This window comes from Tetrahymena thermophila, assembly GCF_000189635.1.
Source record: "Tetrahymena thermophila SB210 genomic scaffold scf_8254823, whole genome shotgun sequence".
Classification (NCBI taxonomy): Eukaryota; Ciliophora; class Oligohymenophorea; order Hymenostomatida; family Tetrahymenidae; genus Tetrahymena; species Tetrahymena thermophila.
Window position 1 is genome coordinate 230,019 of NW_002476578.1, and position 25,750 is coordinate 255,768.

Here is a 25,750-nt window from a genome sequence, read left to right on the forward strand (position 1 = left end):
AAAAACTCTATAAATTTATTATTTATAAATCATACAATGAGTTATAATAAAAATATTTAAAATTTTCAAAAAATTTATCTTATTTTTCTTACTATTTTATCACAAAAAACAATAATATTATTAATTTCAAATTTAATTATTCTGTAATAACTTTATAATTATTTAAAGATCTAAATTAAATTTTAAATTCATAAATTTTGCAAATAAGCATAATTGAAATCTTTTAAATTTTATCAAGGAATAATCAAAATAGATACTCATTACAAATTAAATCTTCTAATATTAAATCTTCTAATAAATGTATTGAAATAGAAATAAATAATAAATAGAAATTAAAGCTCATTAACATATAATTAATTTATTTTTGTTTAAAATATTCAAATAAATTTTATTTAATAGTAAATAGATATTTTAAACATGAAAACAAAAACAAAAAATTAACATTGTTTTAATCAATTTTAGATAATGAAAAAATAATAAACTTGATAAAAATATTAATAAATTAATTAATTGATTAACGAAAATTAAAAAAAAAAATTAAATCTTTCGAATTATAAATTTACAAAAAAAAAAAAGCGTAATATTAGCTTAAATTTCTTTTCTTAAATTTAATTTGGTTTTTTATTATTATTTGTTTTTGTTTCTTTGTCTATTTTTTATTTTATTTTTATTTATTTTTGTTTTGTATTTTAATCTCTATCTTTTATTTTACTTTTTGTTTGTTTGTTTGTTTATTTATTTATTTTCTTGCTTGATTAATTTATTATTTATTTATTTATTCTTTTTAATTATTATCTCTCATTCTTTTTGTTTCTTTTTAATTTTTCTTTTTCTTTTTTTTCTCACTTTTTTAAAATTAAAAATGTGCATCATCATATTAGCTCTCAATCTCTGTCTGAATATCTAATTCAAAAAATATTTTTTATATATTTGGGAAGAAGCCTAATTAACAGGTCTCTCACTGTGGGAGTGGAATTTCAAAGCAGTGCATTCGCTATGAGTCCACCTCCTCAGGATAAGTTTGCTAATTAGGTATAGAGAATGGGGGTTTTAAAGAGCTCAAAATGAATTATTCAAACTCGGTATTTTGATTATAATTTCATCTTGAACCCTCCTTCAGATTTTTTTTTTATTTCGGCAAACAGCATACTCTGTTAGGCAAAAGCTCTCCACTCCATAATAAATATCTTATAAACGAATAAATTTATCACCCATTTGAAGCCTCATGACATTATTCTTCAATGATAAATTTTAAAAATTCATTTAAGATAGCGAAATCAAAAACTTTTTCCTACGACTGTTTAAAAACTTCAAAGATTGTTGTATGGAGTGGTACTTTCACCCAAAGAATAGAGGTTATTTGATCTGAAGCCCGAAAGGATCGTTACTTTTCATTTTTTAGATCCACTCAGTAGTTTGCTTTATTTTTTATTTATTTAAAAAGTTTTTTTAATTATTAAATTGGAGAAAATAAAAAATTTTCTTCTTCGTTTAATTAATTTCCCTTTTTTCCTTTGGAAATTTAAATTTACAAATCAAAAAAAAAATTAAAATTTAAATTTTTCCACTAACTTTGAATTAAAATCGTATATAGTAAGTTCAATAATTTGAATTAATCCACAAGTAGGGAATCAAAAAATTTGCTTTTCATTTTACAATAGACTCTAAATAAAAGCATATGAATAAATAAATAAATAAATGAATTTGTTTGGAAAAAAAAAAATTAAAAAGAAAACAGTTATTTGAGAAAAGATTGAATTGTTTTTTAGTTCTATATAAGTGCTTGATGATGCATATGGATGGATGAATAGAACAGAAAAAAACAGAAATTACATCTATTTTAAATATTAATAGTTATTCTACTTATTTATGGTGATTATTATGATAATAATAATAATTAAGTTTGTTAATAATTATATGATAAATGATAATATATGTATTTATATATATGTATGTATATAGATAGATAGATAATTTTAGTTTTAATCAATCATTATAATTTAGACTTGAGACTAATCTTCTTAACAGACAGACAAACAGCAATCATTCATTAATTCATTCATTCATTCTTTGTAGTAGCCTCTAATTTTATTAAAATTAACTATTGAAGGATATTCAATACAGCACATTAAGATGCATGCATACCTGCACTCCCTTTTTGTAATGAGTTTATTTAGAAAATTTGATTTTAAAAAAATCAATTATCTATTTATATTACTAAAAGAGCTAGCTAGTATGCCAATTTTGAGCTATGCTAAAGAAAGTATAACTAACTAATCTTAATTGTGAAACTAACTAAATATTTGTAATTGATTGATTTATTGTATTAAAAGCGTTTTTTTTTTTTGTAATACTCTCTTTTAATTGCTATTGCCTACACATATTTTTATTCAGAGGATATTTAAATTACAAGCTAGCTAGTTAGTTAAGTAACTGGCTGAAGGAAGAGTGATCTTCTTTTTTAAAAAAGAAAATAATATTTGTGTTTTTGTTTGTGTTAGTTAAATGTTTGTTTTGTTTAAGTGTTTATATTTAGTTAGCTCATAGCTTAATAGGTTCAGCGTTGTAAAAAAGTAAGTAACGAAGTAAATAAGTAAGTAAGCAATCAATCTAGCAAAAGAGCAAATACGTAATTATTAAAGAGATAAATTGATAAACGAATGGGCTAAGTAGAATAAAGATATATAGAAAAGTAAGTTAAAAGGTTGATTTTAAATAGGATGGAAGAGTCTCATAGGTATAAAGGAGATAGATAGATAGATATGTTAAATTAAGTACATCACTTTTTATATTATAAACCTACGAGTTATTCACCTTATTTACATAGGATAAAATGAAAGATTTTCAAATACGCTTAAGCCACTTCTTCTTTTCATTTTGCTGCTTCCCATTGTTGGTATTTGTATTTATATTGGTCGAAACGAATGATTGCTATCCTACGGCATAATTGTTGAAAGTCAAATTGAGAAGCACATTATTTTTATTAAATTATTGAGGAGGTTGCTTCTATTATTAGCTTGTACCTTATGTTGCAGAGGATTATACTGTATTAGAGTAGTACCCATTATTTTTACTGAGAGCGCACAAAGGCTCTTCCTAAATAAGACTTCCATTTAACAATCCAGGATTTGATAAATTATTTTAGTTTCCAAAGCTAGAATTTGTTTAATATTATAAATTTTCCTAATTTTGATTCTTTTAGAAGCTGCTTCCATTCAAAAATTGGCTATTATTCATAATCTATGGCTTATTGCTATCTTTATATGGAGAATTTATTGAAATATTAGTTATTACTGCATTTGAAAAGTTTGCTTATGTCAAATTAAACTAAGAGCCATTATATACGATACCTTATTGCTATCCATTTTATAGATTTTATTGAATAGGTAAAGTTTAATTACCACTAAGCAGAATGCCATTGCTGGGATTACCAACATTGTTATTATTATTGCTGTTTATTTTTATCTATGAACCTAGTTACATCTATTGGGATTGTGGCTAGGAATTTTATAAAGTTGCAGTTTAGCTGTTCTATGTATTAGCAGGGAGTGTCTAAGCAGTAGTTTTATCTAATTTTATAGAAATAACTGTAGGGATTTCCTCCTCAACTTTCTTACTTGCCTATATATAAGAATAATTAATTTAAAAATTGATAAAAATACTATGTTGATCATATTTCAAAAAAACAAAGATCTTTCTTTATCTTAAGCATTTCATCCAAAAAATTTTTAATTTTATGAAATGTTTGATTAAAAATTAAAGTTTTTTTTTTTAAGGTTTAGAGGATTTAATTTTTGTTTTACTCTAACGAATGATTCATTTATTGTTTGATTGATTGTTTTAATTATTTATTTATTAATTAATGAATTCAATTTTAAATACGGTTCCTTAGAATTAATCAAATTTTAAACCTAAACACTCTCTTAAATTCAAAATAATATTGTTTTATATATTTATATTTATTTGCTTATTTGTTTGTTTGTTTGCTTGCTTGATTATTTATTTGCTTGCCTTTTATGAAGATTTAAAAAAGGTATTTACTTCTTCTTTTTCAACTTCCATTTTATTTGTTACTTTTGGTTTGGCGTGTACTTCGGTCATTAATTTTGCATACTTAAAATAAGAATCATAGTCTTCCATGAAGAGTTTTCCTGCTTCTTCATTCAGTGCACTTTCTGGGAACGGAATGATCAGTAAACATTTGATAACCTATATTGATATAATATTAAGAATGTTATAATATTCATGCTGATATGATCAAGTGCTTAAGATCACAAAGTTTGTTTTAAAAGGATACTAATAATGATACTTATAGAATAAATTTATTGCTAATCGAATTATTTATTATTTATCCCTTTTAACTATGCAATAATAATTTTTCTACATGAAGAATAAAAAAATAAAAAATAATGGGCTCACCTCGAAAATATTGTAAAATGACCAACTTTAATGATTCCAATCTTTTTTTAAGGTGTTAACGCAAATCTCACCCTTCTCAGAAACGTTAGGGTGGAAGATCTTAGTAATAAAATAACCTAATATTTTAAAAATTTATATGATTTTTTAAATTTTTTTATGAATTTTTTTTCATTTGGCTCAGCTAGCTTTTTGTAATTAATTAGCTTATTTCTTTTGAAGAAATAATACAAAATCAACCTCAGAAGTCAGTCTCAAAAAGCTAACACAGAAGAATGAAATAAAAAAACAAACTCAATTAATTAATCCTACCTTTGGGTGGACTCTTAGGAAAGTCTTAAGGAAGTACTAATTTACATCTAAACAATCCTCCTTCGTATGGCGTTTTAACTATTAAATACAAGAATAACTCTAAATATGACAGTTTTTCTTTAAATTTTGCTTTTTTATTGCTTGCAAACTATATTATTTTATGATTATTTTCTCATAAAACTAACTAAACTCTAGCAGTTAAAAATTAAGTAAATAAATGTCTGCATGATCGATCTATAAAATAAACGAGATATTTACCTGGACCTTCAACATCGGCTTGAATATCAAAAATATCTGCATCATTAATCACTATCTTAACACCTTATATTTTTATAACATAATAATTCAACTCGCTTTTTCTAAAAATCTTCCTTTTTAAAAGCAAATTTTATGTTTGTTTTTGATGAATTATATCTCAATAATTAGCTAATTTATTACCATCAGGAGCTTTAGTCTTTAATTAATTTAATTGCCTAGTGACTGCTATTGTAACTCTGGGATTGCTTGGCCCTTCTGAATTCTATAAAAATAAAAAGAGATTGTTAAGTCTTGTTGTGGTATGGTAAGATAAGTATTAAGTAAGTAAGTACCATTGTTTTTCTGCTTTCTCTCTTACTTTTATTTATTTGTTGTTTTGCTTATGTTATTCTTTGATATTATAAATAGTAAAGAAATTTTTTGTATTAATACTATATATATTTTGTTTAATTCTTTTGATTTTGATTGGCTTTATAAGCAGAGTTAACAATTAACCTTTATCTTCTTATTATAATTATAATTATTAATTTTTTTTCTTATTATTTTGCTTGAATCACTTACTTGATTCTTTTTTTCTTTTTTCCTTTTATCAGCAGCAGTTTGCTGTTATTGATATTCCTTAATTATTAAAAATTTTTCTTCTTAAACGCTTATTGATTCTATTTAGGAAAGTGATTAAAACTTATTTAATCAAATTATAAGCAGATTAATATTCTGAAATCAAATATGTTGCTACTTATATAGATAAATAGATGAATAAATAAATAGGTCAGCCAAATAATTTATTTAATAGTTAGAATGATAAATAAATAAATACTGTATTCCTTACAAATGGAATTTAAAAATATTGAAATTTATTGGTTTTGTTTAATAAATAAAACCTATTAATTTGTAAATTTTATGACACTGTATATTGAATATTTTAAGATTCACTCTATATAATCTACATTCAAATATAAGATTCAAAGACTTTTACTTAAACAATTGATTAAGATTTGACGAAATAATTATCTTAATAAAAATATTTGCCTTAAATTAATTAAATTCATAGCATATCCTTGCTAATCACTCTAGAATTTATTTTTATTATTTTGAAATAGAAAACCACAGGATAAAATCTAGTTATCAAATAAAAATTAATATCATAGATTATTATTAGTTATTGAATAATAGCAATTCTACTTTTTAAATATTGATCATTATTAGCATTAAAATTAAAATTTAATTAATTTTAAAATATGATTTGTTGCTTAATTTATCTTCAAACATTATATATATTAATTTTTTAGCTTGTTTTTACCGTTTATTTTTTGTATTTCTGATAAATAATTTTGCAATTAATTAAATTAAAAAATAAATAAGATTCAGTAAAAGTTGTAATCAATTTATCTTTTATATAGAAACTTGCTTATAATATTTAAAAATAATTTATTATTTTCGTTTTTTACTGAAGTATTGTTGCTAGATTTTTGCAATGCTAATTTATTTAAGAATTTACAATTCATAGCAAAATAGTAGTATTTTTTCACTGAATTATTTAAGAATAATAAAAATATTAAGAAAATATTAAGATATATCAGAGTTATTTGTTAATTTATTTACCTCTATATCTATCTATTTATAAATATATATATCAATTTTTTTATTGTTTAACTTAAATATTAAATAATTTATTAATTTATTTATTATCTTTTATTTGATTAAGATTATTTACTTTCAAAATCAGTAAAACCATTATAAGTTATATAGATTTCTAATATAAATAAGATTTTAGGTAAGTAATAAGATTCAATAGGCAAAGCTGCTATGAGTCTACATAACTCTAAACAATACGTAAGGAATTTTTATAAATATTCATTAAATAATTGTATTCATTTTATTTTAACTTACTATTTTATAGATTTCCAGTAAAAGCCCTTTCAAAGGCCCATTTCCAGTATGATTTATTAATGATGTTGAAGATAAATTAAAGACTTTGCTAAAAAATTATTAAAATAGCTTTCTTAGTTCCTTGAAGAAAGACATTAAGATATATAAGGAAACCATTTAGTGTTTTAAAATCACAATATCGATGAAATTGATGAGCTCTACATGGATATGTCAAAAATAAGATCTATTGATCTCTCATCAAACAGACTCAAATCTCTAAAAGGGATTCAACAATTTTAAGATTTAAGAAACTTAAATATTTCAAATAACTAAGTACATTTTACAAAAGAAAACCAATAGCTATTGATTGATTCATTTATATTTATTTTATTATAGATTTCAGATGTAAGCGAACTTTTCTATCTTAAAGAGTTGCAGAATTTATAGATCCTAAATTTGAATAACAATCCAGTTGTTTAATAATAAAACTACAAACTCACTTTAATGACTATTCTACCTAAATTATAGGTTTTAGATAGTAAAGTAAATATTTAAATTTAGAGATATAATTTAACATTTTATATTAGATACAATTAATTAATTGTGATTTTTTATTTTTATAAAAAGAAATTATCTTAGACAGATGTAGAAGAAAATACAAGATAAGTCAAGTTTATGAACAACTAACTGAATTTACTTTATGAGAATTATTTGAAAATAGTGGAATTACAATCTGTAAGCAAAGTTTTTTAGATAAAAATAGAAAATATTTTAAAAATTAATTATAAGTTTTATATTAAAAAGATATTATTAAATCTTAAATAAATTTAATAAAATTTCAAAAGATAATTTAAAGATTGCTGACACATAAAGAATATATATTCACCTTTGAACCTAATGTTATGAATCCACCATTTAATTTGTAGAAATTTAGGAAAATTTTTAGCTATGGAGATACTATAGATGAAAAAGCTTAATAAGAAATCAAAACAAATTTATTAGCTGACGTTTAAACAATTTAAAATGAAATATTGAAAACGTAGGACTTTATTTTTTTTAAAACTCTTGTTTTTTAAATAAATTATTTAGTTAAAAAATAGAAGAAGCATTTGCAGAAATGGAAAGGAGATAGATTGATAAAATCTAGTAATTAGAGAATACTGTGCTATAAAAAGTTAAAGAGTACAAATACAACTGTCTCGATATTGAGATTTTCCATAAGCTGAATAAAAATAATACCAAAATACAGAACTTAAAAGTAAATTAAAATTAATATTTTATTTACCAAAACTAACACTCTAAAGAAGCTATTGATATTTGCTAGATTAAAAGCTGTTTAAAATAGATTTTAGAATATTTAGGATTTTATTCAATATCTTATTAATTTTAGAAAAGAATTATAAAATTAATATTTAATTATTTACCAAAATTAACACTCTAAAGTTTATTCAATATCTTATTAATTTTAGAAAAAAAGGATTTTATTCAATATTTTTTTAACTTTAGAAAAGAATTATAAAAATAATTATTTAATATAGAAATTTATAAACTTTACAAGATAAGAGTAGAAATAAGAAGTAGTTGTAGTAGGTAATAAAGGGAAAATATAAAGAAATAGAAAAGATCAATAAAATATTTATGTTGAAGATAGCTAAAGTAGTTAGTCTTAATAGAATAAAAACGAATAAGGTTAAATTTAATAAGATTTTTAAACAGATGAAAGCTTAAGAGGATCTTTTTAAAATTAAACTTTTACTGAAAGAGACCTGAAAAGATTAGCGAACATAAATAGTAAATGGATTTAAGTTGGCTGTGTTTAAGTTTTTTTTAATTGAATAGGGGATAAATCTGATTCAAATATGAGTGAAATGAATGTCAGAAATATGTCAGAGGAGGAAAAAGAACTTCTTATAGAGAAATTAGCTGGTTCTTTGAAAAAATATATAGGAAAATCAAAAGAATTTGAGAAATAGTATGAAAAGGCTTTACTGCAATCTTCTAATGATCAAGAAATGCTCAGAAAAAAAGAAGAAGAGTTAAATTGTATTATGGAATTACAACAATAAATCAAGCAAAAACTTGAAGATTACGGAGTGCAAAATATAGATGAGTGCTTTTAAACTCTTTAAACATAGTTGGAATAAATCAAAGAACTCAGATAACTACTTGAATAGCAATAAATTGAAGAGGAAAACACACTAAAAGCAGATTACTTTTCTAATCAAAGATTAATGCAAAGATCTTTAGGATAATTGTATTTCTAAACAAAAAAAAATAAAATGGTGAAAACTGTTGTTGAAAAGAGCAATAAATACAGAAATCTAAAAATTCTAAAATTATATCTCAGTCATTGGAAATAATACCATGTTTTTTCAAAAATAAGAAAAACAAAATAAGAAGACTTGCTTTAGAGAGTTTATGTTGGCTGTTTTTTTGCTTTAAAGTTTAATGTAAATAGGAAAAAAGCATTAAAATAATTCTAAGAAAAATTCGAAAAAGGATTAGCAGTAATTTAGTTTCGTTTAAGAGTATTTGTTTATAATCAATAATATATTTTTATATTAATAGGAAAAAGCATTTAGGAGTTTGTTTATATTTTTAGTTTCTAAAAAAAGAGAGAAGCAGGATGAAATTGCTGCAGATGAGAAATACTCTTTTCTACTTTTGAAGAAAGGTTTCCAATCACTCTTTTATAATCATCTGCAACATTCAAATAGGAGAGATCCATTATATGAATAAAAAATGTAAATTGCAGAGGACTCTAACATTAAATAAATTTAAATCAAAGTTCTTTCTCGTTTTCGAGATGCATGTGAAAATTAAAAGTACAATAAAAAGAAAGTTATAGCCATGACTTAAAGAATACAATGGGCAATGCTTAAGTATAATTTTAGAGAGTTTAAGCTTGAAGATATCAGAATGAAGAAATTAACTAGCAGAGCAGACAAGTTTTTAGGAAGAAGAGTAAAATTAATATTTCATCAAAATTCTTTTAATCAAATATTTAATTAATTAGTAAAAGTATTGGCTTAGGGAAGCATTTAATGCATGGAAAGTTGATTTTCATAATTATTTATATGAAAAATAATAAGTAAACATGCAAATCTCAAAGTTTTAATTGTAAAGTGTTTTTAATACATTTAAGAGAGGATATAAAATGTCTTGTCAGCAAACTGCAAACATATAAAATTATTAGAGAAGAAAAGACTTGCTCTTATACAGCCAATATTTTGCAATAATTAAAAAGTTTTCTAAATAATAAATCAAAGTAAAGCAATTTGCTAAAAATTACAATACCAAAAAACAGCAATAATCTTTAAAATAATCGCTTTAATGCATGAAAATACATACTTAACTGGTAAAAGAGAAAAAAATACTTGACAAAAAAGTTAAAAAAATAATATTCACAAAAGTTATACAAAATTTAAGGTAAGTTTAAAATACCAAAGTCCTTTAAAAGTAAAAATTGAAAAATGTCTTCAAGATCTAAAATTCTTAAAAGATATTCTTAATTAAATAAGCCTTAAAAAAATGGAACAAAGAAGCTAATAGAGACAGAAAGCTTGAAAGTGCTTTGAAATTCTATTAAAAAAATGTAATTTTTTTTATTTATTTTGAATAGCTTTTTAACTTTATTTAAAATAATAAAAGCAATATTAAAAACAAGGCTACTAATTTATATCTAATTTATTACAAAATGGGAATAAACTGAAAAAGTAGCTGAACAATCAGCTTGATGAAAAAAACATTCAACTAATGAGGGAGAATTAATACCTAAATGAATAATTAATAGAATAACAAAAGCAAATCTATTTAATTAATGAGGAATATTAATAGCAGGTAGTTAAATCAGAATAACTTGCAAAATATAACCTAGAGAAAGATGTTTTAATTTAGCAATTAATCAAGTAAAATAATGATCTCAAAGAGATTAACATCCAACTGACAGAAGTTGCTGAGAAAAGAGAAGAAAACAATTAGAATTTGGAGAGCAACTTAAACATCATCTAAGACGAATACGAGTAGCAGATTAGAAACTTAAAGAATGTCTAAATCTAATTCGATAAAGAAAGAGATCTGCTAAATAGCAATATCTAAAATTTAAATATTGAGCTCAATGCAAAAATAGAAGAAATAAGTGAGTTTAAAAGCATAACAGCAGCAAAGAATGAAGATTTTTACTAAGAAATAACCCAACTAAAGAACAAAATTTTAGCTTAAGATAAAATAATTGCAGAATACGAAGAGATGACAAAAAGCTTGTCAAATACAGTAATTAATATTTATTTATAGGAAATAATTTAGTGAAAATATTTTATTAAGAACAAAGAAGTAGAGAGCTTAAACATTCATCTGAATGTAAGGGTAGAGTCTTTGCAAGAAAGAATTTCAAATTTGCAAAAAGAATCAGCTATGCAAGTTTCTTCACTTGAGAAGTAGTTAGAATTTGCTAACAGAGAGAGATCAAACTTGATTGCACAAAACACTTCTCTGATGAATTAAAATAAAACTTTTTAAGCAGAATTAAATCAGCTAAATCAAAACCTAAAAAAAGAGGAGTTTAAAGTCTCTCTTCTCAGAGAGTAAGATTATGACAAAACTTCGTAATTTATACAGTTGGCCAAAAATATTAATTCACCTAGCAGTAATTTTTATAAATCTATATTTATCAATTAATAAATTTTAATAAAAAAGGAAAACAAGCATCGTCTCCATTAAGATTTACTGGAAGACTAAAAACTCTTCCTGAAGATTCTTTGATAGATGAAAGAGTTCTCAATACATCTCATTCAAGAATAAACACATTAATACAATAAAAAACAGACAGAAATTTATTCACTTAACCAATTACTTAGGAAAATGGAATTTAAAATCCAAATAACAATTCTATATCATAATTTTTCTCCCATAAGGTTCCCCAAATGAATCAAACTTAACATAATTCTATAAAAAAAGAAGTCTCTCCTTTGAGGGAATATCTAACTGACATGAAATTCAGGGCCTCAGTGTTTATAAAAACAATTGACATGGATGAAAAAAGTAAAAAAATAAATATATTTTTATAATAAATTGAAGTTAACTTGAAAAATGATTAATAGATAAAAAAAGCATAAGAAACTCACCATAAAAAGGCTGTATTTCCCCTTAAAAGACCTCATCACCACAGCTATATAAAAGCCAAAGAAATTTATAGTACAATTTCATAATTCAAATAAAACAAGTTTATTTAATTATATATAATATATTGAATAAAGGAATCAATCACAAACAAGTGTGATAAAAGATGAAATTCAAAGAAGATTGAACAATTTAGACTATAAATTTAATGAGGATATCAAAAAATTTTAATCTTAGCAATAGCAGTGAGAGATAAAATTGAATTATTTTAATAAATAAACTCTAAATTTTATATTTAATTTTACTCAATTAATTAATTAATTAATTAATTGATATAGTAATAATATTTTATATAGATTGTTTTAATTAATCTATTCATTCATTTAGCTTATTTTTTATATTAATCTATCTTTCTTTCTTACATTTTTTCCATAAAAAAATATTTAAAAATTTCACTAAATTCTTTCTCTTAATATTTTACAATTTATTTGAAATAAAATGCATTCATTGATTATATTTTTCTTAATTCATAGATAAAAAATTCAAAAAATATAAAAAAATATCTAAACTCAACTTACTTTTCATGATTAATTTAAAAATAAATGAGTTGCCTTTAGAATACTTAAAATTTTTTGATAAATTAGTTTGATTGAATAAACAAAATGTAGTTTTATATGTAATATTTAATCAAACACTATGAAAATATTATTATCAATATATAATAAACGATTATTTTACTAGTAATTTAATTAAAAAAAACACAACATAATCTATTTATTTTGTGTATTTTTTATATGACATAATTTGTTTTATTTAGTGACATAATGATGAAATATTAAGAATTTTGAGTTTAGTTTAATTTTAATAATTCAAAAGATAAATAAATAAATAATCATTAATATAAATAAGCGCAAAAGAAAATGTAAACTTAATAAATGAATTTTTTTAAAGCTGGAAACTACAAGATGTTTGGGAGTTTAGAACACAACAAGAAAAATGAGTGCTAGGAAATAATAAATAACTAATTGCTAGATTACATATTCTTTTCCGATTCAATGATTGCAGAAAATTGCTGTATAAAAAAAAATAAAATAAATAGATTTATATCAGAAATACACTCAATTTAAAATGATTAATATGAATAAATACATAATTTTTATAGAGCGGATAATGGCTATTTATTGATATTAAATAAGAATACGCATAGAAATTTACATAATTATTTGGAGTAAAATAAGTTTCCTGCAAATAAGGTATGTTTTGCAAAAATAATAGTGTCAATACTTTAAGGGCTGATTAATATTCATTAAAAATCGATTATTTATACATGGTAATTTTTATTTAAACATATTTCTAAGTATTCCAATTATTTAAATAATATTAAAAATTAGTATTTCGCCATACAACTTAAAATTAGATGCTAAAGATAAAGTAATTTTTAAAGAAAATACCTATGAAAGAATATTTTAAGATTATACTTCAAATGAGTAGTAGAAGCTATTTTTAGCTCCAGAAATTTTAGAAAGAAAATAATACGGATTTTAAGCAGATCTTTATAGGTAAAAATGAAAAAAAAAAATAATTTTTAATGTTAATTATCATTTTTATAAATAATTAAATAGCTTTGGGGTTTTGCTTTTTTATATGATATACAACAGACACCCTTTTTATTTTTCTTAAAATCTATAAAAAATTAATAAATAAGAGTTAATTGATAATATTAAATAACAGAAAATAAACTTTGATTAAAATATTGTAGTTCCTATATGTTTAATTGATTTTATCAAAAGACTCTTGCATTATGATCCATAAAAAAGAATGAGCTGGTATTAAGTTTATAGACATCCTTTCTTAAGACATTATATAGAATAGTTAAATGATTCATAATTTTCAAGCTCATACAATATCTAAGAAGAAGAAAATTTAAGAAATTAAAAAGATAAATTACTAACTTAATAAAATTTATATTAAAAAGAAATATTTTAAGAAAATAAAATTCCAAATATAGAATTATATTAATAAAATCTATAAACCATTTCTCTTGAAAACAATAAAAAGCAATAAAATATTATTTAATAGAAGAGAAATGAATAATAACCTAAATAATAAGCAGATATTGCATAAAAAAATTTAGATGCTATCTTTGATGTAATTTAATTTTATTTTATTCATATTATTATTAAAGTATTTTATTAAAATAATAGAAAGCAGAATTTTTAAGCAAGTTTACTAAAAGCGTGAAGGAGCTCTAAAAAAAAATCTAAATAGACAGTACTTTTATAGTTTAGTACAGTTTAATATGGTAGGCAATTCATATTTTAAATTAGATTTAAAGCATAATTAGCAAACAAAATACTGTTAATAACTTTTAAGTTCAATATCTTGATTAATTGATTTAAGATGAAAATAAAGTATAATCATTTTAAATGAAAGTTTAAGAAAAAATAAATAAATTAAATAAAAAATAAATAAAAATTTTAGGAAATAATTAAGCAATTAAAAATCTGTTTCATCCTACAACATTTTAAACTGAATACAATCAAAATTTAACAAAATATATTAATACTGTAAAGACAAGACTAGAATAACATTTTGAAACTGATGATAAGCCTAGATTATTTGCTCATATTATGCTTGCTTTTGAGGCATTAAATATTTAAAAAAATAATTAGCAAGATAAGAAATACTTCAAAGAAATCTATATAAACTCAAAAAATTAACCTCTTGACTAATGGGAAAAATTAATTAATTAAAAGCTTTAAAATTGATGTATTTTGCTCAAGCTTTATTTATATATCATATATAAATAAAATATAAAATTAACTAAACTAACTTAAATGTATATGTGTCAATCTGTCTGTCTGTATCTTTAAGCAATGCAGAGGTTGTTAACTATTTTGTAAATGCTTTTTTATTTTATAATATAATCAAATATAATAAATTAAAATTATTTTATATTTTTTTTATAGAATATTTATCAATATTTAAAACAAAAAAATTTCTGTCTATAAAGTATGTTTCAATTTTAGATTTAAAAATCACTAAAAATTGTTAAATAATTTGAATATTGATTGGATTGATTTATGGTGCATAAAAAATTTTTTAATAAAAATTAAATGTTATCTAACATAATTTTATCATCATATAAAATTTTTAGAAATGCCACATCTCTATCTCAGGTTTTCAACACTTGCTTGTAGATAGATTATAGATATATTAAATATTTGTGATTGATTGATTATCTAAGAATAAATAAGAAATTATAAAATTTTAAATATTCTAAAAAGTGTTTGTAATTTTGTATGAAGAATTAATAAATAAATTATTTAGAATATTAGATTTTATTGTTGCTGGTAAAAAATCAATTGATAAGATCAATAAGTAAATAAATTAATAAATAATTGTTTGTGAATACTTAATTTCAAGTCTCAAATAGAAAAAAAAAAGATAGATAGATATATAAATAGATAGATTGATAATTGATAATTAATGAGCAATAATTATTAGTAGTATTAAATAAATGGGAAGTAATACAACTTAATCAAAAGGTTAGGGCAAGGTTAATTTGGAGATGTTTTTCTTCTTGAGGACTCTGCTTAAAATAAGTTCGCTTTAAAGATAATAAAAAAGGATAAGCTATAAAAGATTCCTTAACTTCTTTAGTACACTTAGAGTGAAATTGAGATTATGGAATAAATAAAACACCCTAATATAATGGAGTTAGTGTCTAGTTAAAAAATGGATGGCACTTTTTTTTTAGTTTTAGAATATTGCGAAGGAGGAGATTTAAGATAGCATATTCAATCTCTTATAAAAAAGAAAGAGTTAAGTTTTGAATAAATATCTAGGGAGTTTTTAGAAATACTAGATGCATTTGATGTATTACATTCTAATCATATAATTCACAGAGAGTAAAATTACTTTAACAAAACACTACTTAATTAATCTGAATTATAAAATTTAGCGTAAAGCCTGATAACATTCTTTACAAGAATGGACATCCAAAAGTATCTGATTTTGGTTTCTCCAAAAACATCTAACAATAGGATGATATTGCTGCTACAACTTTAGGAACTCCATAAACTATGGCTCCAGAAGTATTGGAAAGAAAGAATTATACTTATTCAGCAGATATATATGGGTAATTAATTAATTTTGTAATCTATCAATCTATCTATTTTCATAAAATTTCATAATACAATTAAAAATAGGTTAGGATTTATTTTATATTTCATGATTTATCAAAAATATCCTTTTAATTCAGTTCATTATGAGCTGATTGTTGAGCAGATAAAAAAACAGAAAATAAATTTTCCAGAATCAGGATTGCACGTTGATGAGGACATCAAACAAATCATCAAAAGAATGCTGAGCTATAATCCATAACTTAGGCCATCAATTGATGAAATAAGATAAATACCATACTTTAAAAAACTTAGAAAAGAGGAGGAACAAAATATCATCAAAATGAATATGTCAAAACTTTCAATTTAGGCCTTATAAATAGTTGATAATATAAATTAAGGTCTATAAAAAATTTAAGAGCAATTATATTAAGAAGAAAAGATAGAAAATTAATAAAACGAGGAAAACTAAGAAGAAATAAATAAAAATCAGAATCTATTCAACACTTAAAAATTAAATTATTATCAAATCAACTTAGAAAAACTGTTAGAATATTAAAATAAAATGTTAAAACACGAATAGTAATTAGAATTTTACGACTAAAGCTTTATATACACTGCAGATGATTAAACAAATGTTATGCTCAAGTAGTAAATTTAAGAAGGTAAAATGTACTTGCTTTAATTCAAACAGATAATTTAAGTAAATATTAAATTTGATATTTATTACAATTTTTCTTTAGGTTCCTTTATTTCTATAAAATAAATATACCAAAAATATATTTTATGATTTCAATTATTTTTAAATAAATAAATAGATAAATTAAATAATAGATCAAATATTAAATGATTTGCTTAATAATTTTAAATCTAAATATGAGGAAGAAATTAAATAGTTTGCTTTATTTCTCTATCAATACTTTTATTAAATAGAAAAACATATTTAAGTACAACTCTAATCATAAGAAATTTAAAAATGTTTAAATTATGATTTGCATTTGTTAAGTGAATATTAAAGCTTTGAGGAAATGATGTAAAAGAAATAAAGTTCTGTATCTGAGAGTTCTCTTTTCAATGAACCTTCCAAATTAAGCAATACTCAAATAGAAAAAACTATTTAATACTGTCAATTATTTTAGAACGCATACTATGAACTCTCTTAATAATAAAAAGATGATAAAAATAAAGATGAGTACTATTTATTTTAACTTAATCTGAGTATACTAACCTTCTTCCTTTTAAATAAAATAAACTTAAATAATTTTAATTTCTCTAATTATATTGAAACTATATATTCTTTAAAATAAGAAGAAAACTCTTCATTGGTTTCTCTATTCCAACAATGATACTGTCTCTAACCATCATCCAGAAAACAAAAAATGGGAAAAAATGTATCAATCTTTCAAATAAATGACGCTCATTGTAATTAAGCTAATTAAAATAAAAAATAAAATCTTAAACTCTTCCTTTCCTTTATATTAAAGCCTTTCTATTTATTAAGTATTTAATAAATTTTATATATAATAATATCTCATATTCACTTAAATATATAAATAAATAAATGTTTGATTCTTGTGTTTGCTACAATGATTTAAAAATAAATTTTTTATTCTTATTTAATAGATTGCAACTAGCTTCTAAATTATTAAAGTTTTATCAATTTAAAAGTATTTTTAATTATGATAAATATTTTTCTGTTTTAGTAAATTATTTGAAATTTTGTTCATCTACTTTAATTTTCTTCTCTAATTTATCTTTATAATTAATTACCAATTGAAAAAAGACTTTTTTGTTATTAGCTAGAATAAAAATAATATACTAAAAGCTTAATGAAATAAATTAATAAGCAATTAATCTAATAAAATTTCATTTATATTATTTTATATCATTCTGCTTGAATAAAAATAGGTTTAACTTTTAAAGATAATTTAACAAATTAGATTATCTCAAAAAAAAAATAACTATTTATTTGTTAATCAAGTATTTATTTTATTTTATTTTTTGAATTTAGCTTTTGCTATAAAATAATCTTATCATTAGATTTTGCTTTTATATCTATATTTTTTAATACCTTTCTGATTATAATACATAAAATTAAAAAAATATTAATATCTGTTAGAATATTTGTAAATTAGAAAAGATATTGATAAAATTCCTATTCTTAATACTAATTAAAGAAAAATGAATATGATATTTATTCCAGGTACTCTACTCTAGAGCAAGAATAACACATACAGGATAATTAAAACTTTAGGTAAAGGACAGTATGGCACAGTCTATCTAGCTATAGATTCGAATTAATAGCAGTAATTTGCTGTTAAATAGATTTTTAGTTAATCTTTAATAAATAAGAAACTCAATGAATTACTCAATTAGGAATTAACTATCTAAAAGATTATTAAAAGCTAGCATACAGTATAAGTTATAGAAGACTTTTTTGATCAGAATTTTAAAACTCATATAATCATACAAGAATACTGCGATGGAGGTGATTTAGAATAGTATGTAAAAAAATATAAGTACCTTCCTGAAGCTTAAGCGATCTCATACTTAAAATAATTACTTCAAGCTTTTAAGGAATTACATTTCCATAAATGTATGCACAGAGAGTAAATAAATAAATATAAATACACTTAAATAAATTTATACAATTTTAGTAAACAACTTAATCTCATTTATTTTTATATATAGTATCAAGCCCAGTAACATACTTATCTCCTAAGGATTGATAAAGCTTGGAGATTTTGGATTTGCAAAATAATTGAATGATTAAGATATAACTAAAACTGCTTTAGGAACAACTATTACTATGGCACCAGAAGTATTTTACTAACAAGAGTATAGTTACGAAGCTGATATGTTTAGGTAAATTAATTAGCTTTTAATTAATTTATTTATAGTCATAACTTTTATTTTGTTCAATTAAATAAAAATAAATATATTTTATTTAAAATAGTTTAGGCATTGTATTTTATTATATGCTATTTGGGCAGTATCCATTTAAACCTCAAGGTTTGAATCCTGAGACACTCTTTTTGTAAATAAAAGAATAAAACATTAATTTTAACTTAAATGGAGTAACAATAAGTAGAAATACTCAAGATTTAATAAAATAAATGACAGCATATGATAGAAAATAAAGAATAACATGGCTAGGAATATACTAACATCCAGCATTGCAAGAGTAATCCAGATTCCCTCAAGAAGTTATGAGATATGGTATGGTATAAACTGATAACGTTTTTAATAGAGGAATTAATGAAGAGTTTTATTAATAAAATGGTTAAGCCCTATATCAGCAAGTTTTCAAAAACCAAAATGATGCTCTTGCTTATTAATTCATCTAAATAAAATTTGAAATTTAAGATAATTTACCAAACCAGCCTAATAAGCCTTTTAACTAGCAAAATATTAACTTTGTAGAAGAATAAAACAAGAAGAAACTTCAATAGTAAGCAGAATAACAAGAGAAAGAAAAAAAAATGATCTTATAGCAAAATGAATAAGAATTAGAAAAATAGAAAATGATCTTATAGCAAAATGAATAAGAATTAGAAAAATAGAAAATGATCTAATAATAAAAAGAATAAGAAGAATTAAAATAAAAAATTTTATAATAGCAAATGCAAGAAGAATAAAATAAGTTGTAGCAGCTCATTTAGCAAAAAAATCAAGACTTTGAATTAGGATTGCAGAAATATTTCCACAAAAGAAATGTAAAATAACTTTAATAAATTAGCATTTTTCAACCTATTTATTTATTTATTTATTTATTTATTTATTTTAAAGACAAATTGCATACTGATTTAGATGCTTAACTCAATCAGAAATCTAAAAGATTTTAAAATTAATTATTAAATTCCTGCGTTTTTGACTTGCAAAAAGCTAATAAAATTGATTAAGGAGTATGGTTAGACTTTGTTAAATAAAAATAATATTTTTGGAATGGTTTATTTTAAAGAATTTGTATAATCAAAATAATATTAAGATCTAATTTAAATGTCGAACAATGATTTAGAGAAAGTTAGGCTAGAATATCCTTAAATCTTATAAGAATGCAAAGACAATATTAATAAATTAAGAATGAATAATGCATAACTCTTATCGCACTTGACATCAGAAGAATGTAATGATAAATTTGAACTTTAGTACAAGGAGTGTTTAATCAATTATTCTCTTTCACTTAGAGAACTAAAAACTTCTGAAGAAACTGAAAAGTAAAGAAATCTCTTTCATCATATTATTCTTATTTCTGATATAGCAAAGATAGATACATTTTAAAAAAATAACTTTAATTTCGACTTTGAAAGATACAAAAAAGAAGTTTACAATACGCCATTCAATGAAATGGAGTCAAAGCTTGATGAAGCTTGCTTAAAAATATTTTCTTGAAGTTCTAAATTTAAATATTATTTCATTCACAATTAATTAATAACTTGATTATTTAATAAATTACAGATAAATAACAGAGATAATTTTTTTATTATTAAATTTTGTAGGTGTATTTTACATAGATTTATAATTAATTGTTGAATAAAAAACAAATTAATTTATATTAAATTGAGAAATAATTAAAATAAAGAACTAAAAAAAATTTTAAAAGATAAGATCTATTTTAATACAATATATATATATATATATATTTATTTATTATGAACATTTATTACAATATTATTTTATTTATTTATTTATTTATTAAAGTTACTTTATATAAATTATTACCCAATTTTTTAGATATTTTGTATATATGAATGAATGAATTTATTTATTTGTTTTTTTGTTTGTTGTTTGTTAGTTTATAAATGATTTTATCTATCTATCTATTAATTCAAAAATACTTTTATTCTATGTAGAAAAAAAAAATTTATGTTTCGACAAAATTTTCTAGGAAAACTTTATTACCTTAGCAATTTTTTAAGATTGAATTCTAAATTTATACCATATCTAGTTATTAAGAGTTGTCTTGCTAGAAAATGGGTGTGGTAGGCAATTTTTCAATAATTGTTTCTGAGATAGATTTTCTTATAAGAACTAGAAGATTTTTTAAGTTTTGAATCTAATTTTCATCTGGTTTATAAACAAGCCTTTTGTCATTATGAGATCTCTGTAAAAATTTTTTGAATTTGTTTCCTAATTATTTAGATGTGATATTGTTATTTATTTCACTGAATATTTGCTTTATTTTTTTTTTTTGGTTGCCAAATTTGAATTTTTAACTCTCCATCTTACAAACACTTTGTTGGTTTTTAGTGATTATCATATTTTTATCCAAGTCAATATAGTAACAATCTTCATTGTAACCATATTGGTATTCAAACTTTTCTGAACTCATATTAACTCCCACTATGATAGGCACAGGTGATTCGAGGAAGTACATCAAATCTTCGCAGATAGAAAAAATAACTGGATGGGGATACTTCATAGGTTTGATGATATTCTAGAATGTAATTGAAGTTAGAGTAAGTAGTGTGATATTTTTTGATAGGAAAACAACTTTTTTTTCTAGCAAAATCAAAGTAAATATCAATTAAAAGTCATAATATGGTAAATTTGAAAATGTAAGGTATGCTGCTTCTACTCCTTCTACATAGCTCATCTCTTCTAATGGAGGAACATTATAAGAAGCAGCCGTAAATTGTTTGTTCTATAATGATTAGTTGTTGAAGGTAGATAATCGTTTTTTTTCGTCTTATTAGTTCTTTTCATCTTAATGCTAACATTAAATTTGAGGATTATAGAGGTAAAAATATACAAATTTATCTGGCTGTACTTCTCTTATCTAAAGAGCTCTCAGACAATAGCTTAAATCCTTATCTTTTTGAAGATTCTTTATAACCTGGTCAATGTCAACGTTTTAAAGGCTGTTATCAATTATGCCTGAGAAGGAACTTTTCACTAATCTAATAGTCTTGATTCGATTTACTACTTCTTGAATCACTCTGAGGAAGAAATCAATGAAAGGATAGTAAGTAAGAATGCAGTAGACTGTAGGGAATAAAAAGACTGTTTTTTCTCCAGTCTCATCGTCATTTACAACAAGTAAATCATCTTACTAATAGCAGATAGCATACATAATTGAGTTAGAATTAATAGCTTCTAGTGAAATGTGTTTAGTCCTTAGCTCATCTTCACCTCTAATACTTAATATAAACATATTCTCACTAATACCTGTTTCCTTCTACTAGCAAAGATTCATTAATAAAATGTCCTTGAATCTGTGTGGCATATTTTATAAGTCAGCTTAACTTCTATACCTATAATACTATAGGCCTTATGGAAATGCAAATTAAGATACAGCCTGTCTCTTTGGACAAATCAAAGGAGAAACATAACAAGGCTATGAAAAGAGAATTTACTACTTAACAGTACCCTTTTTATATTCAGATGTAGATCCTCTTATTCCACTAAAAGGATTTAAATTTTCTTCAATCTAGTCTTTTAACTCATTCAAATCTGGTCCAATTATCATAAACTCCTCAAATAAAAAATCTCCTTGCACACCAAACTACTTTAAGTCAAAAAAAAGTTTTTAAAATTTATTGTAGTCAGCCTCATATTTTATTTATTCTGGATCCTATTCCGTAGTCACAATCATGGTCTTTAAGTTAGAATCTTGAGAATTACTCATAGAAATATCTATATCATTTGAACTGAATGGGTTCTGTTCAATTGATTGATTAAGAAAAATATTATTTTGTATATTGTTATTGCTTGGATTGTTGTTAAAATTCATCATATTAGCAGGGCTAGTCACTAAATTTAAACTTGTCTATTTGCTTAAAGGTAAAAGCTAAAAAGGGGTACTTTGCTATGGAGGTGCTTGACTTTGCTAAAGGACTAGTTTTGGAAAATTTTAAGGACTTATATTACCTTAAGAATTTGCATTTTGCAGATTTGTGTTTTACACAATCCAATGATTATTGTTGTTATTGTTATTACTGTTAAAGTTAAAGTTATTGTTATTGTTATTGCTATTGATATTGTTGTTAGTATTATTATTAATTATATTACCATTACTATTACTACCTGAGCTTTAATTATTATCAGCTGATGCATTCTAAGGTGTAATTATACTACTAGTATGATTTGGGTTGAAATTTTCTTTTGAATTTTAGTTATTGTTTTAAGAGTTGATTGTATTTTGACTTGGTTGGTCAGAATATATTACATGAGCTTGATTTTACCCTTGGTTTCCCTAATTAAAATCTTTTTAATGGTAAAAGAAATCAGAATGTTCATGAGGAGTTTAAATATTTTTTCCATATAAATTTTAGCTAAATATCTTTTGCTATTCAAAATTATTTTTATAATGGATAATTTTCTGTTCTTTTTTGATAAAATTTGCATCAAATGAGGAATTATTTTATATTCTGCGTTGACTCTTATCGTTAAGCATAGCCATTTATGTCTTTGTCTTGAAGTTTGATTGTGGGTCATATCCTATTGCTACTACTTGCTCAGCCTTTTCTACCTTCAATTAGTTTGATTCCTCTCTCACTTTTTACAATTTGATGAACCCGCTTTGGTGGTAGTGATGTGCATCAGTAGTCATTTTATTCTCATGTTTTTCTTCCTAAGTATTTCTCCTAAATAATTCTCTTTTAGCAAGGCTGATATCAGAAGCTTCTCGTTGCCTGGTTTGTTAGTTCTGATCAGTAATTTGATTATTATTTTAGTTTTCAAATACTTAGTCGAATGGTTCCTTATATTGCGCTCTACAGAAAGGAGATACTGCATTTTAATCACCTTTCTATGAAAACTTATTCTCAGCAGTAGCAAATCTCTAAGGTACATTAAATTTTTATGATTTTTCATCTTAAACCTTCTAATTAGCATTTTAATTCATTTATCTGATACGTGCTCTTTATTATTTAGTTAGAGGTTTTTGTGTCTAAAAAATCTTTTTTATTAACTTTGATTTATCATGTTCTTCATAGTATATGATATCTTACTGCTAATCATTGTTGTTGTTTTTCTGATTCAGCTATTTTATTTTCTCTTCTTATTCTTTAAACTTTTGCTCATAGAGTTAAAGCTTAATCTTCAGCTCATTTACCTCATTTAAGAGTTATTCATTTTGTTATTTGATCTGATTATTTTACCTTTTTACAGAAGAGTATTCTCTCTAAAGCGATATGGAATTAGTTATATTAGTAGAACTGTCCATAGTAGTTAACGTAAGCTATCCTCTATCCTATTCACCAAAAGTCGCTTACGAATTTAGGTTATTTTCTGTTTTAACCTATTAAAGTTATAATTCTAAGCCTAAACTTTACTGCATTTATTTGATTCAAACTTGTTCTATTAATGATCGATTGATATACTTACTATTTAAATGCAAATAGAGAAAGTATAATATCCTAATTTAATATTTATTATTTAGTTTTTTGATGATTAATTTAGAGTATTAAATATCAATTAAATATTTATTATCAAATCAATCAAAGAGTAAATAACTACCAATTAGATTATTCATTTAATCATCTAATATTTTTACTTAACTAGTAATACCTTTACCATCTCTATATGCATACTTAATACATACATTGATAGATATATAGATACCTACATACGCAAATATAATCAATTAATCATAAATACATCTATCTATACATATAATCAAAGAAATATAAGTTTTTAGAAAAAAGATTGGTCACCAAAAGAAGATTAATATCTATTTCCATTTTAAATTCTTCAAAAATTGAATTATATTTTCATGCATTCATAATTATAAAAAAAGTTTACACTTTGTAAACTCTAAATTATCATAAAAAAAACTAAGAGATTTTCTAAGATTTCCGTTCTATAAAATTTTTCTCTTATTATCTAATGATAAATCTCTCTCTGATTAATTTAAATAGAAATAGTCATTTAACTCTATTTTTTATTTGTGTAATTATAATAATTTATTTATTCTCTTATATATATTTAACTTAAAATTTATTTTCTTATCATTTTGTATGTGCATTTATATAATTAATAAATAGTAACTAAGTTTTCCCTATACATAAATTTAAATCTAGATGATTGATTGATTGATTGATTAATTTATTTATCTATCTCTCTTTATTTTTATTATTTTCTCATATAATTTTTAAATAATTTCACTTTCATCAAACAAATACAAATTACAAGTAAAATTTTATTTTGTAAAAATTAAAAATTATTTTTTTATTATTATTAAAAATAAAATACAAATATTTGTGGTTGTATCTATAATTATTATAAGTAATTATAAATTTACTAAAAGCTATTTCTTTATGTTATTATTTTGTTTATAAGATTAAAGAATTTATAATTTTTTCTTGTCAGAATTGTTAGTTATTTTATCTATTTTAATTGTCTAAAAAACTTCTCCTATTAATTTAAATTTAAATGCTATTATAAATTTGATTTATTGCAAAATTGTAATTTAATATACTATATTTAATTACATACTTTCATTCAATTAATAATTTAGTATTTGTATTTTAGTTTGTGGTTTTAAAAATATTTTTTATTTTTATTTAAATTATAAAAATGACTTAAATGAATTAATTAGGCAATACAAAAGTGATAAAAGTAATTAATTTAATCTCTAAAAGTTTATAATAATCTTGAATTAATAAATATTAGCATTTAAAAGTCTAATTGATTTTAATAAAATTAAATAA

At 22.4% G+C, this 25,750-nt stretch overlaps 6 protein-coding genes across 6 annotated transcripts; 4 read left to right on the forward strand and 2 right to left on the reverse strand. All coding sequences in view use genetic code 6, as the record gives it.

Moving 5' to 3' along the window:
* Positions 1–2,844: 2,844 nt before the first annotated feature.
* Positions 2,845–5,855, reverse strand: TTHERM_00547960 (ubiquitin-conjugating enzyme; the record flags this gene model as incomplete). Its single annotated transcript, XM_971562.3, has 7 exons — positions 5,319–5,855; positions 5,167–5,248; positions 4,987–5,049; positions 4,729–4,806; positions 4,420–4,535; positions 4,042–4,209; positions 2,845–3,621 (listed from the first exon to the last, which is right to left on the reverse strand). The coding sequence occupies exons 1-7, from the start codon at positions 5,319–5,321 to the stop codon at positions 2,845–2,847; spliced, it is 1,287 nt and encodes a 428-aa protein (XP_976655.3). The 5' UTR covers positions 5,322–5,855.
* A 937-nt stretch (positions 5,856–6,792) lies between these two features.
* TTHERM_00547950 (hypothetical protein) lies at positions 6,793–12,222 on the forward strand (the record flags this gene model as incomplete). Its single annotated transcript, XM_971561.3, has 16 exons — positions 6,793–6,819; positions 6,887–6,922; positions 6,985–7,188; positions 7,252–7,398; positions 7,483–7,590; positions 7,701–7,894; positions 7,945–8,113; positions 8,394–8,646; positions 8,695–9,362; positions 9,424–9,819; positions 9,872–10,450; positions 10,507–11,127; positions 11,179–11,500; positions 11,551–11,895; positions 11,955–12,048; positions 12,111–12,222. 16 exons carry the CDS (start codon positions 6,793–6,795, stop codon positions 12,220–12,222), a joined length of 4,275 nt encoding a protein of 1,424 aa, XP_976654.3.
* A 671-nt stretch (positions 12,223–12,893) lies between these two features.
* On the forward strand, positions 12,894–14,741 carry TTHERM_00547940 (kinase domain protein; the record flags this gene model as incomplete). The annotated part of the gene is made up of 4 exons (XM_971560.2): positions 12,894–13,303; positions 13,365–13,532; positions 13,596–14,121; positions 14,178–14,741. The coding sequence occupies 4 exons, from the start codon at positions 12,894–12,896 to the stop codon at positions 14,739–14,741; spliced, it is 1,668 nt and encodes a 555-aa protein (XP_976653.2).
* Positions 14,742–15,462: 721 nt separating this feature from the next.
* Positions 15,463–17,443, forward strand: TTHERM_00547930 (Serine/Threonine kinase domain protein; the record flags this gene model as incomplete). The annotated part of the gene is made up of 4 exons (XM_971559.2): positions 15,463–15,884; positions 15,938–16,114; positions 16,185–16,800; positions 16,916–17,443. The coding sequence occupies 4 exons, from the start codon at positions 15,463–15,465 to the stop codon at positions 17,441–17,443; spliced, it is 1,743 nt and encodes a 580-aa protein (XP_976652.2).
* Positions 17,444–18,179: 736 nt separating this feature from the next.
* On the forward strand, positions 18,180–20,489 carry TTHERM_00547920 (Serine/Threonine kinase domain protein; the record flags this gene model as incomplete). Its single annotated transcript, XM_971558.4, has 4 exons — positions 18,180–18,706; positions 18,789–18,962; positions 19,054–19,813; positions 19,887–20,489. Exons 1-4 carry the CDS (start codon positions 18,279–18,281, stop codon positions 20,487–20,489), a joined length of 1,965 nt encoding a protein of 654 aa, XP_976651.3. The 5' UTR covers positions 18,180–18,278.
* Positions 20,490–20,925: 436 nt separating this feature from the next.
* Positions 20,926–24,378, reverse strand: TTHERM_00547910 (DENN domain protein; the record flags this gene model as incomplete). Its single annotated transcript, XM_971557.1, has 1 exon — positions 20,926–24,378. The coding sequence occupies one exon, from the start codon at positions 24,376–24,378 to the stop codon at positions 20,926–20,928; it is 3,453 nt and encodes a 1,150-aa protein (XP_976650.1).
* Positions 24,379–25,750: the final 1,372 nt, after the last annotated feature.